The following is a 13,911-nucleotide window of genomic DNA, read 5'->3' on the forward strand; positions in this document are numbered from 1 at the left end:
CACTCTGGAAAACAGTATGGAGGTTCCTCAAAAAACTAAAAATAGAACTACCCAACAACCCAGCAATTGCACTACTAGGCATTTATCCACAGGATACAGGTGTGCTGTTTCAAAGGGACACATGCACCTCAGTGTTTATAGCAGCACTATCAACAATAGCCAAAGAATGGAAAGAGCCCAAAAATGTCCATCAATGGATGAATGGATAAAGAAGATGTGGTATATATATACAATGGAGTATTACTCAGCAATCATAAAGAATGAAATCTTGCCAGTTCCAACTATGTAGATGGAACTGGAGGCTATTATGCTAAGTGAAATGAGTCAGAGAAAGACAAATATCATATGACTTCACTCATATGAGGACTTTAAGAGAAAAAACAGATGAACATAAGGGAAGGGAAACAATAATAATATAGAAAACAGGGAGGGGGACAAAACAAAAGAGACTCATAAATATGGAGAACAAACAGAGGGTTACTGAAAGGGGGGTGGGCTAAATGGGTAAGGGGCACTAAGGAATCTACTCCTGAAATCATTGTTGCACTATATGCTAACTAATTTGGATGTAAATTAAAAAATAAAATTAAATTAAAAAATATTTTGGTGTATCTTCCATAAAATAAATGTATTTGACTCAAAGGACTATCCTTAAAAAAATAAAATAAAAAACAAAAAAACATTTATTTCTGAAGATGAAATTAAATGTACATAATCTATTGTGATAAGCACTGGGTGTTCCATGTAAGTGATGAACCACTACATTTTACTCCTGAAACTAATATTACATTATATGTTAACTAACTGGAATTTAAATAAAAACTCGAGGGCCCCTGGGTGGCTCAGCTGTGAAGCATCTGACTTCAGCTCAGGTCATGATCTCATGATTCATGAGTTAGAGTCCCACATCAGGTGAGCCCAAGCCCCACTTTGGGTGAGCCCATCTCTCTCTCTCTCTCTCGCTCTCGCTCTCGCTCTCGCTCTCACTCTCGCTCTTGCTCTCTCGCTCTCTCTCGCTCACTTTCATCCTCTTTCTCTCTCTCTCTCAAAAACAAATAAAAACTTGAAACCAATATAAATAAATAAATGCACATAATCATTTAAATGGAACTGTAGGCATTTGCTGATTTCAAAAAACATTTTGAAAATTTTATTTTGTGATCATACATAAGAGTAACATTTATTGAATTAACTACAACGAATTAGTATTTCCTATTTATGAAATGTTTCATTTTATTATCTTTCAATATTTATTTTAAAACATTTTAAGTATGCAGAAAATTATACACACATCAATTTCTGAACCTTAAGACATATGTTTCATTTTCGTACTTAAATACATTTGCTTTCTACTGATTGTTGTTTCCCCACTATAATGGACAAATTTTTCATTAAATACTGCCAGAAAATCATTACATTCAGAATACAATCACAGTGGTCCAAATTCTCTTCTTTGACCTATCTTTTTGTATCAAAGTTATTAAATGAAGCTATAAATAACTATGAAGTTATTAAATGAAGCAAATCATAAAGGACTTCAACATGAAATGTCAATTTCATACAGAAAAAGATCTGTAGTCTAAACTTCTGCAAACACAAAATAAGAAAAAAAGTTCTCGGGGCTCCTGGGTGGCTCAGTCAGTTAAGCGTCCAACTTTGGCTCAGGTCATGATTTCACAGTTTGTGGGTTTGGGCCCTGCATCAGGCTCTCTGAAGACAGTTTGGAGCCTGAAGCCTGCTTTGGATTCTGTGTCTCCCTCTCTGCCCCTCATCTACTAGTGCTCTCTCTCTCAAAAATGAAAAACATTAAAAAAAATTTTTTAAGTAAAATTCAGGAAGTTTAGGAGGAATAAATCTCAACTTATGGATTTAATACTAGCTATTGACTTCAAGATATGGCTAAAGTAACATTCTGCTATCTGATTAATTTATTTCAAGCAATGCTTAATATTTCTGACCATTCACATACACTGACAAACTGTGTGGATTCGCTGTATTGGAATGGAGAGGCTGAGAATGAGTCACTAGGGAGTCAGTGCTATAATCTAGATCCACAAAGACAATTATTAGAAGTGAATTAAAGGAAGAAAAAAGTAGAAGACCAACTTCTGTGTATACCCGCAGGAAAGGTTTATCATTATTTTATTCAAAATCTATTCAGTTTATCTCAGAAAATTTAAGCATTACTTTTGTCAATGAAAGAAAAAAAGGATAAAAAATGAATGACTGCTCCTTTAAAGTACAACTTAAAGAGACAGAATTATCTGAATTCTAATTACACGGGATAAAGAAGCTCCTGCCAATCAGGAGGAAGGAGTAATAACCAAGCTCCTGTCAATCAGGAGGAAAGGGCAATAAATACTCACCTGCTTTTCACTAATATGACTACTTATGCAGACAACATTCTTATCAATGACAATGACCAAGAATTTGAAAAGATCAACAATTTTAAAATCTTGGCCAGGAATTGCTTGAAATCATTTCATGGTAAGACCTATTTTGAGAAAAAGTTATGTTCATGGAAACTAGCTCAAGTTTCTCATTAAAATACTTTTTAGATATTTAGAAGTATTGTACTCATTCAATATGTAATATCTCCCCCAATAGTATGTTTTATTTTAACATAATTCTATTAAAAAGAAATGATTTATTTATTAAATACTTATTATTTTAACATAATTCCATTTTAAACTTTTAAAAATTTTCCACCAACACCCAGATAGGACATGACATTTTCATGAAACCATCCACTGAGTGAATGAGTGGACAGCTGTAATATGGAAAATCAAACTCAGAAAAAAATAAAACAAAAAGGGTTACGCATTTTATAGAATTTATGCAGCAATTCAACCTTAAAGCTTCATTCAGCAAAAATAATAATCAAATAAAAATTCCAACTTCCTTACACCAACAGCAAATTAGAATCCAAAAGAGTCATCAGTGAAGTTACAGAAATCTCTATGTTCCAGAAAAGTCAGTGTTCAAGCCAACTCCAGTATGTAATAGAATGCAGCACGCCTGACCATTCCATTTAAAAAATTTAAAAATCAGCACGCCTGACCTGCTCTGAAAAAGCCATGAATTGGTGCCTTATAAAGACATATGGGTTAGAGAACAACCCTAGGAAATTCTCATTCTATAAGGAATAAGGGACAATAATATCCATTCTTACAGAAGAAATAAATCACAAAAGAATCCAAATAATTTTTAAATGACCAGATAAACTAATCCCAATCTATGTTTAATCTTGGCTAAAAACCCAAATGGCTCTATTATTTTAAACCTTTATGTAAACCCATTTATTAAGTTATTCATAAATGACATCTGCAGAATATCAAGCTTTTTACTGTGACACAGATACACCAAAATCTAAGTATTACAAAATCTGCTACAGAATTTAAGCAGATTGCCGCGTTTATTACATTTTAGAAAGCAGTTTGTCTTGTCCTATAAAGCCTCCTTTGCCCTGTAATGCTATGTAATTAAATTTTCATTGTAGAAAATGCTACTAAAATAAAGCATTTTATGTAACTAGGCTTTTCCCACATTTTAACAAATGGCTCTGAGATCATATTGAAATCTTATAATAAATAATGCTGTGTAATCATAGAATGTTTATAACTAAAAGTCATTTAGTAAAACCCATTCATTTTACAAAGGAGGAGCACAAAGCTTAGTAACATCAAATGACCTCCCCAGGAAAAGAATTATGCAAGTACTAGGGATGTAACAGTAAACAAGAGATCTGTCATCCCTGGTCATATTTTAGCTAAAGCAAAGTATGCAGTATTATGATGAAGGAAGAATCTTTGCCTCCAATATAAGAATTCTGATTCAAGTACACATGAGTCACTCCTACTGGGAACAATTTAAAGTATTTGTTAACAAGAAACAAAAAGGCCAGGTAAAGCAGACAACATAGCAACTACAAAAGGAAAGGAAATTAAAAGGTAGTAAAGCAAGGTCTTACAATTCCATACTTCTATCTATTAGGAAAATTTCTGAGATGCTAAAAAAAATATGGGATAAAATTAGAAAGGCACTGGACATCTAGATATAGTATAAAACAAAGAGTTCTCTATAGATACATGTATAGTATATATATCAACACACACAAGCTCACCAACCTACAGCCTTAAGTCCTCTATGCAGACAGGCAGGCAAAGAGTAATCTATCGGTTTGCAAATCATCTTTTTAAAGCAACATAAATTTTAGTGAAAATAGAGATCCTGAAGTTTTCAAGTGCCAGAAACAATAAAAGAAAAATGTTTAAAACATTAAATACTTTTAATTATCTATTTGGTATGTGCTGTCACTGATTTAACAAATTTTTTTCATTTAATGACTATAAAAAAAACACTTAAGAATTTTCTTAAGTTCATAACCTTGGTCTCCTTAACTCTGCAAAAGTACTTTCTACCAGGAATCTTCTAGGTGGTAGTAGCAGAAATGAATATAACACAGTGCCTGCAGTCATGGAACTTAGACAATAAATTAAGTACATACATACATTTAAGAATCAGATGATATATGTGTATATTGTGTGTGCATGTGCCTGTGTGTGTGTAAAAGGCAGAGTAAGGTAACCTAAGTGATGACAGGGTGGTCAAGGAAGGCTTATCTGAGAGGTAGTGACCTAAATAAAGTGAGGGAGACGTGTAGAAAGAGAAAGAATACTTTAAGGAAAATAGCCACACATGGACATGAACAAAGACCATTCTGCACAGAATAGATAGCAAGTGCAAAGGCCCTAAGATGAGAATTACTTTGATATGTTAAAGAACAACAAAGAGTCCATGTGGCTACAGCCAGGCAGAAAACAGAGATGAGATCAGGGAGTTATCAGCAGAAGTCTGGTCATAGGGCTGGGGTATGCCATGTTTGGGTTTTATTCTGAGTGTGATGGGAAGCTACAATAGTGGAATGCTATAAATTAATTTATATTTTTAAGTTCTTTCTGGCTCCTGTATACAGAACTCATTGTAGAAGGGCAAGAAGAGAAGCAGAAACACAAGTTGGAAGGCTATGATATAATCCTAAACAAGAGGTGGTAGTATTGTAGACTTGGAGGTGGCAGAGAAACTACTGTTAGTTGGATTTGGGGTGTAATTTTGCTAATATGTTGGATATGGAGAATATGGAAAAAAGAAAAGTCATATAAAAAGCTTTAATGAAAAAACTCATTAAGCTTCACAATAATTTGCCTGCCAAAAATATTTTGAAATTATAAGCTTTATGGCTGATGTGTTGGTTAATTGTTGGCTTTCACCACCACATCACCCTTTCATGGGCTCCTCCTCTGTATTGCCAGATGCTAGAAATCTGCAAAGTATATTTCCTAGGCCTCCTTGCAAACAGAGAGGTTAGGTTCTGCCAATGTAAGCCAATGACAGCAGGACATAGAGGAAGCCACGGTTTTTTCTGCTTCTGTTCTGACATAGCCATCAGGGAGCATCTGTGAGCCACACCAACTTTGAGCAGCCATCTATGACCAATCTGGGCAGTTTCAGTGGGACTACAGGCTCCTTGGCTCTGCAGCAACCACAGGGAGGCAAGCTCCTGGCTTCCTGGCCAGGTTACATTGGCTGTATTCTCAACAGTGCAATACTTAGGAGCTCTGGGGAACAGTTTCCCATTTCCTCCAGCCCCAGGGGCAATAGCTACTTCCCATATTTACTAATCTCTAGATGGCACCACCTTAACTCTTTTTATTCCTCCAGCCCTTCCAACACTTTTGTAACCAATTCACTGTATTAAAATCTTTCTGTCAGAAATATCCTAAGTGGCTTGTTTTCCTGAACGTATGCCAACTGATATAGTAAAGAAAGAAGTATCACTCTCCAGAGTCTACTTTCACATATTGTTGTTCCTCGCAACACTCTTAGATATAGGCATAGCAAATTCTATTACTCCCTTCATATAAAGCAACAAACTGAAAACTGAAAGTGATTATTAAAATACTTTGAAGATTTGTTGACAAGAAATCTACCAATACACATTTAAACAATTTATTTGCCAAGTGTTTATCTTAACCATAAATTTTCACATTTAAAGTTATAACAAAGAGCCAAGGTATTCTTATGTAAAGTAATAATGCAAGACTTACTGATTTAAAGAAAATATCAGAAATAAGACTATTACAAAAGATAATATATTATGGAGAAAACATTTAACTTTTTATGTTAATTTCAATCAATAGCTTTTATCCCCCCCAAAATTAGTTCTTACTATATTACATTTTTTAGGAAGTTTAAATCCAAATGATCACTTGATTTAAAAACAAATCAAACATACTATATACTGGCATCTAAATCCTCTAGAAGGTAGAAAGAGAATAAGAAGACATTAAGAAAACAAACTGGTGCAAAATATTAGAGATAAAACCATAAAATGCTAAGAAGAGGGGTGCCAGGCTGGCTCAGTCAATGGAGCATGCAACTCTTCAACTTGGGGTTATAAGTTTGAGCCCCATGATGTGTGTAGAGACTACTTTTTAAAAAACTAAAAAAACCTCTTAGAAGAAAACAAAGGGATAAATCTTCATGATCCGGGATTTGGCGATGGATTTTTGGATATGACCCCAAAAGCAGGAGCAACAAAAAAAATAAACTGAATTTCATCAAAATTAACTTTTGTGCATCAGAGGATATTATCAAGAAACTGAAAAGACAACCTATACAGAATGGGAGAAAATATTTACATATTTATCTGATAAGAATTAATATCCAAAATATACAAAGAATTCAATTTTTAAAATTCCAATTTAAAAACAGGCAAAGGACTCAAATGGCCACAATGGTAACACTGGCAGAAAATACACAATGGCCAATAAACACATGAAAACATGCTCAGCTGTATTAAGCATCGGAGAAGTGCAGATCAAAACCACAGTGAGACCTACTTCACACCTACTAGGACAGCTATGATCCAAAAAATGGAAAATAATAAACGTTGACAAGGATGTGAAAAACCAGAACACTCACACATTGCTGCTGGAAGTGTAAAATGGTGCAGGCTCTGTGAAAAACAGTTCAGTGTTTCCTTAAGAAGGAAGTAGTATAGAAGGATCGTATGCACCAGTAATTCCACACCTGGATCTATACTCAAAAGAACTGAAACCCGGAAATGAAGCAATACTTGTACATGCTAATTTCAGAACAGCTAAAATTTGAAGTACAATTAAAATAAATATAACCAGATAACTTTACCCTTAATTTGACCAAAAAAACCCAAAAAGTAAGAAAATCAAATAAACTAAGAACCAAAAACTGGCAGATTTTTATAAAGAGTATGTGTTGATAATTTTGAAGCACCAAATAATTATATGACAGTCATATATGTTAAGCTTTTTAAAATTTTTTAAGAAGCACATAACACAAAAATTAACTCAAAATAGATTAAAGACTTGAAAATAAGACCAGAACCCTCTGTACTGCCAGGTGCTAGAATAAAACTCCTAGAAGAAAACACAGGCAGTAACCTCCTTGACATCAGTCCTGGCAATGATTTTTTTGATACCAAAACAAAGGCAACAAAAGGAAAAATAAACAAGTGGGACTACATCAAACTAAAAAGTCTCTGCACTGCAAAGGAAACCAACAACAAAGTGAAAAAGCAACTACTGAATGGCAGAAAATATTTGCAAATCATATATTTGATAAGGGGTTAATATCAAGAAGGAAGGAAGGAAGGAAGGAAGGAAGGAAGGAAGGAAGGAAGGACCTCATACAGCTCAATAGGAAAAAAAAAATCCGATTAAAAAATGGGCATATGGTCTGAACACACATGTTTCCAAAGAAAACATACAACTGGCTAACAAATACATGAAAAGATGTTCTACACCACTAATCATCAGGGAAATGTAAATCAAAATGCAATGAGACATCACCTCATACCTGTTAGAATGGCTATTATCAAACAGACAAGAAAAAAAAAAACCCAAAAGGACTAGAAATAAATGTTGGCAAGGACACAGAGAAAAGGAAACACTTGTACACTGTTGGTGCCAATGCAAATTGGTGCAGCCACTGTGGAAAACAGTATGGAAATTCCTCAAAAAATTAAAATTAGAACTACCATATGATCCAGCAATTCCACTTCTAGGTATGATCAGAAAAAAGTGAAAGATATATGCACCTCCATGTTCACTGCAGCATTATTTACAATAGTCAAGATATGGAAACACCCTAAATATCCATCAATGGATGAGTGGATAAAGATGTAATACACATACACACGCACGCGCGCACACACACACACACACACACATACACACACTGAAATACTACTCGTCTATAAAAAATAATGAACTCCTGACATTTGCAACAACACAGATGGATCCTGCAGGCATTATGCTAAGCAAAATAAGTCAGACAGAAAAAGAAAAATAGTGTCTGCACTCAGATGTAAAATTTTAAAAATAAGGGTGTCTGGGTGGCTCAGTCATTTAAGCATCCGACTCTTGATTTCAGCTCAGGTCATGATCAAGTAGTGAGATCAAGCCCCACGTCAGGCTCCACACTGAGCGCAGAGCCTGCTAAGGTTTTCTCTGTCTCCCTCTGCCCCTGTCCTGCTCCCACTCTCTCTCTAAAAAAAAAAGAAAAGAAACAAGAAAAAAATCTTTGAAAAATAACAACAACAACAAAAAATGAGCTCAAGCATATAGAGAACAGACTGGTGGCTGCCTGAGGCAGGGGGTAGCAGGTGAAAGGGTTCAAAGGGTGTAAATTTCTATAAAATATTCAATGAATATGTTGTAGGGAGGTAACAAACAGCATGGTGACTACAGTTAATAATACTGTACTGCATATTTGAAAGTAGGTAGGAGAGTGAGTCTTAAAAATTCTCATCACAAGAAAAATAAATTTTAACTATGTACTGGTACACGTGTTAACTGAACTTACTGCAGTAATCATTTTGTAGTATATACAAATACAGAATCGTTACTTGGAATCGCTGTATACATAAAACATAATGTCAATTATATCTCAATAAAAATTAAAAAAAAGAATGTATAACTCATAAGCTACCATGTTTTCAGTAAAGTTTTACAAAATTTATAAAGGAATTTCTTGACATTCTAAAAGTATCCCTCATTCTTGAAGGCTAAATGCCCTCATCTTAAAGACACATATAAATTGCCCAAAGAATACAGCAGTCTTTAATACTCGCAACTGATAAGACAAAGAGGATATATTTGTAAGTATTTAAAAGAAATAGCTAAATTTAGAATGATGACTTTTACTTCGTCATTCTTAAAATAATTCCGTAAGAACTCCCAAAGGCACAACTTAAACAAAAAAATAGCTCTTATGGGTATATATTTCAGTGATATTAAGTTCACCTTACTAGAACGAGAAATAAAATCTCTCTCTGTCTCATACACACACACGTTAGATCCACCCAACTAAAAAGCTGACAATTTAAAGTTATTGAATTACAACTTAAGTACTTTTGTAAAATACTGCCACTCAAGGAATATACTAAATATTAACATGGTCATAGTAACACCTACTTGCTGACACTTACTGTGTGAAAATTTATCATTTCTTGAAGACTGTCAGAAAACTTGGTTAAACTTGTCTATGAAAGAAACCAAAAGAAAACCAAGTCATTTAAAAGCCACTAAAATAGGTCACAAAAATGTTACTTCAGCATTTCTGACGGAAAGATCAAGTTACATTGTAAACAATGACATTTACTTGCAAGGGCAATTTCATGGCATTGCCTCATGGGCATACTCTGCAAAGAGGACAAGTCTACATGTGGTGAGTGACATAAAACCCCAGAACAGTCAAAGAATTAATATTGTCATATCAGTAGGAGTATGCTAACAAATAGTAATGGCACATATAAACCTAAAGGTAAAATTCAGTGTATCAAGACTGCACATTTAGACATCCCGGAGTCAAATAATCATGAAAGCACATCCATTACCTAACCAGGTATTATTCCTCCTGGAAGAAATAACATAATACCACAGAGTACAGCAAGGGTCTAAGTTAACCAAGCATAGCGAGCTGACAAGAACTTTCCTATACAGCCCCATACATACAGTTAAATACTATTCTTAAGGTTTAATGCTCTCTGCTTGCCCCTATAAGCTCCTACTAGGGAGCATAATCCTCCTCTGCCTGCTCAGGACCTCTTGTAGAGGATTCAGCTCACCTACCAGAAGTAAGCTAACATTCACAATGCAAATCATCCATCAACTTCCAACTATGCTAGAAAACAGAATTATAGAAAATAAGACCAATAGGTGATAGCTTTTCTATTCCACTATTTTACCACTATAGCCACTAATACGTTTAATAAATGAATGCATAATTCTTTAATATCCTGTTGCATTTAACATATTAACTAATTTTAATAATACTAACCTCAACTACAGCATCATTACTAGAATATTGTGCCAGGTCTCGAATCCCATTCATGAATTGTTTATTTGCAACACAAAAGGCCTTTCCGGTATCAATCATTGCGATACAAAGTTTCACAAGCTGAAAAAGAAAAACATTACATCAGGTTGAAAATAATTATACAAATTACTTAGTTGAACAAGTGTTAGTAGTAGCTTCATGAGTTAGCCTAGTTTAGATAAATTATGGTTCATCAATAAATCCAAAATAGACCAATTGAAAATTGCTCTTTTCCCCTCTGACTTATAAAGTAAATTCATAGGAGGGTTGTACCAAAACAGTTGACCTTTTAGGACCCAGAAGCTGTGTTGAAACAACAACAAATCATTTTATCAAGTCAAATTCAAGCCCATAAATTAATTCTATAAAAATTTGTTTAGGAAGAACAGGGAACTTGAGGCAGAACAACCAGTATGTTAAAAAATATTTTAAATTAAAAAAAAAAACTCAAAACCTGTGGTATGTTGGAGAAAAGGGGAATAAGCTGACATGTTGAGTTAGTCATGCTGGGCATTTCAGTGTCAATCTATCAAAGCAGATGTCAGAATTGATTAATCAACCATATTTCTCCAATGCCTACTGTCCTAGGCACTGTGCTAGTGTTAAAATTGAGACTTTCTTTCATCTTTCTTTCTCTTTAATTCCTTTCCTCCCTCCCTTTCTTTTTTTCCATTCCTTATTTTTCTCCTTTCATTCAAACATAGAACATTTTCTTTAATCAAGCAGTATCTTGGGTGAATACATATATATACATATATTTTTTTTTTCTTCTTTTTAAAGTGGAGAAGGAAAGGATACTGAGGGGGTAATGCAGGGGTGGGAGGGCACCACGAAGAGCCCCCCCCCCCAAAAAAAAAACCTTTAAAAAACATCTAAAGGATCTCAGGAGTATATTTTAAAACTGTTATACCCTAGGGCCTAGAAGAACAGAAATTAAAGATATAATCTCTCACAAAACAGATGAACATAAGGGAAGGGAAACATAAATAATATAAAAACAGGGAGAAGGACAAAACATAAGAGACTCTTAAAAATGGAGAACAAACAGAGGGTTAGTGGAGGGGTTGTGGGAGGGGGGATGGGCTAAATGGGTAAGGGGCATTAAGTCCCTGTTGCACTATATGCTAACTAACTTGCATGTAAATTTAAAAAATAAATTAAGTTAAAAAATTTTTAAAAAAACATAATCTCTCTCTCAGAAGCTCTAATTCTAACCAACAGACAAGCAGATACATTCCCTACAGCAAAAACACGACTGCTATGCATGACAAAACCAAGCGTGATGGAACAAAGGAAGAACATCTAACCAGAACTATGGGCTTAAATAAGGGAAGGATTCCTGGAAAAGGTAACACTTGAGAAAAGCCCTGAAGACCAACAGGAATTAGCCAATCAGACAAAAGTAATGGGAAGACACTACTCTAGGAAGAACATGTGCTAAGGCCCAGAAGCTCAGTGGGCAGGACAGAGGCAGTGTGCAGTGTGAAAATGTGTGGCATTAAAAGTATGATGTTAGAAATATATACAAGGACCAGATCAGGACAAGCCTTGTGTACAATGCTAAGATGTTCGCATTTTGTGTGAAGGGAAAAGTGAAGACAATGATTGGTGAGTTCACCTGAGTTCCATCTTAGAATGATGATCTAAAAGGAGAAAAAATAAAAACATGGAAAGAAATAATAAAGATAAGGAGATTGGACCAAAAACCACGAGCGTCTAAATTAAGGTAGTAAGCAGGGAGAGAAAAGGGGAGACAAATTCAAGAACTATAGTCAAGTACTCTGGTACACTTATGCAGACGACTGTGTCCCACCAAGGGGAAAGTTGGAGCTGAAATTCAGCCTGAGTTTGGCCTGCCATGGACTACTAATTCACACATTAAACTGGCCAGCAAAAAACTTGTTTTCACTGTGTTGAGCCTGTGAGATAAGCCAAGTGGAAAGCTGATCAAACACAAATGAACACAGATGTTTGCAACTCAAAAAAGACTGTAGATACAGATACAGAAGGCATCAAAAAATATACAATATCAGTGCTACAGTGTTATGTCCTAGAGAGAGAGCTGAGGACAGATGCAGAGTGAAAATTACACAAAGGAGACTAAAGAGGAAGAGGGAAAGTAGGAGAAAAAGCAAGAGAATAATTTCACCAAAGTAGAAAAAAGAACAATGTATCAAAAGATGGATGATGAATGGTTCGAAAACTCATAAAAGTCAAGTTTTAAAAAGACTTAAAAAACGTCTATTGAGTTTGGTGGCAAAGTCACCAGCATCCCCGGCAAGAATATTTTAAGAGAAACTGACTGGGGGGCTGTTAGTCAGGTTACAGTAAATTATGAACTATAGATGAAGACGACAAAATGATAGCTCAATATATGCATATAAATTCTACAGAATACCCACAAGAACATCCTATACTAAAATAAGGATTCTGTGATAAAACAAATCTGGCAAACTCTAGGGTTTTTTTTTAATTTTTTTTAACGTTTATTTATTTTTGAGAGACAGATCGTGAGCAGGAGAAGGACAGAGAGAGGGGGGACACAGAATCCGAGGCAGTCTCCAGGCCCGAGCTGTCAGCACAGAGCCTGACGCGGGGCTCGAACCCACAAACTGCAAGATCATGACCTGAGCTGAAGTCGGACGCTCAACCGACTAAGCGACCCAGGCACCCCTGGCAAACTCTAGGTTTAAAAAGCTAAACAGATTTCTTTATTGCTGAACTTTAAAGAGCTTCTGATATATATTCATGCGTACTGTGAATCCTAGAAGAGTATAATATGTAACATTTCTCAAAAATATTTGATGTGGAATTCTCTTCACAGGGAGCATTCTCATAGAAACAACATCTCATAAAACTCACTATGAGAAATGCTGGCAGAAATTAGTCTTTTAAACAGTTTGAAAATTACAAACAAACAAATAGAAAATTACAAAAAAATAGAGATGCCTGGCTGGCTCAGTCAGTTAAGTGTCCAACTCTTGATTTGGGCTCAGGTCATGATCTCACAGTTTGTGAGATTAAGCCCCGCATCAGACTCCACACTGACAGTTTGGGATTCTCTCTACCCTCTCTTTCTGCTCCTCCCTCTGCTCATGCAAATGTGCACGTGGTCTCTCTCTCTCAAACACACACAAAAAAGAAAATTACAAAAAATAATGTCTTAAAAACCAGAAAAACTAATTCTAAAATTCATATGGAGTAAACATTAACATGCAAGAAGACGGAAAAAAATCGAAAAGAATAATGAGATGCGGACATAAGCCTTATATTTTTTTTAATTTTTTTAACGTTTATTCATTTTTTGAGAGACAAAGAGAACACAAGAGGGGCAGAGAGAGAGGGAGACACAGAATCTGAAGCAGGCTCCAGGCTCTGAGCTGTCATCATAGAGCCCAATGTGGGGCTTGAACTCACAAACTGGGAGATCATGACCTGAGCCCGTGAGACACTTAATCAACTGAGTCACCCAGGCACCCCAGCCTTATATAT

The 13,911-nt window shown here is 35.2% G+C and overlaps 1 protein-coding gene across 1 annotated transcript in view; it reads right to left on the reverse strand.

The window, feature by feature from the left end:
* The window catches only part of ACAP2 (ArfGAP with coiled-coil, ankyrin repeat and PH domains 2), a 155,202-nt gene that overhangs the window by 76,134 nt on the left and 65,157 nt on the right, over positions 1-13,911 (reverse strand). The window contains exons 3-4 of the mRNA XM_047099315.1: positions 10,381-10,500; positions 9,530-9,583 (exon numbers count right to left, since the gene is read on the reverse strand). Coding sequence (XP_046955271.1) covers positions 9,530-9,583; positions 10,381-10,500 — 174 coding nt within the window. The remainder of the gene's footprint in view (positions 1-9,529; positions 9,584-10,380; positions 10,501-13,911) is intronic.

Source organism: Lynx rufus, unplaced genomic scaffold (assembly GCF_022079265.1).
Source record: "Lynx rufus isolate CCGP_SWC_20201006 ecotype Redwood Valley unplaced genomic scaffold, mLynRuf1.p SCAF_5, whole genome shotgun sequence".
NCBI lineage: Eukaryota > Metazoa > Chordata > Mammalia > Carnivora > Felidae > Lynx > Lynx rufus.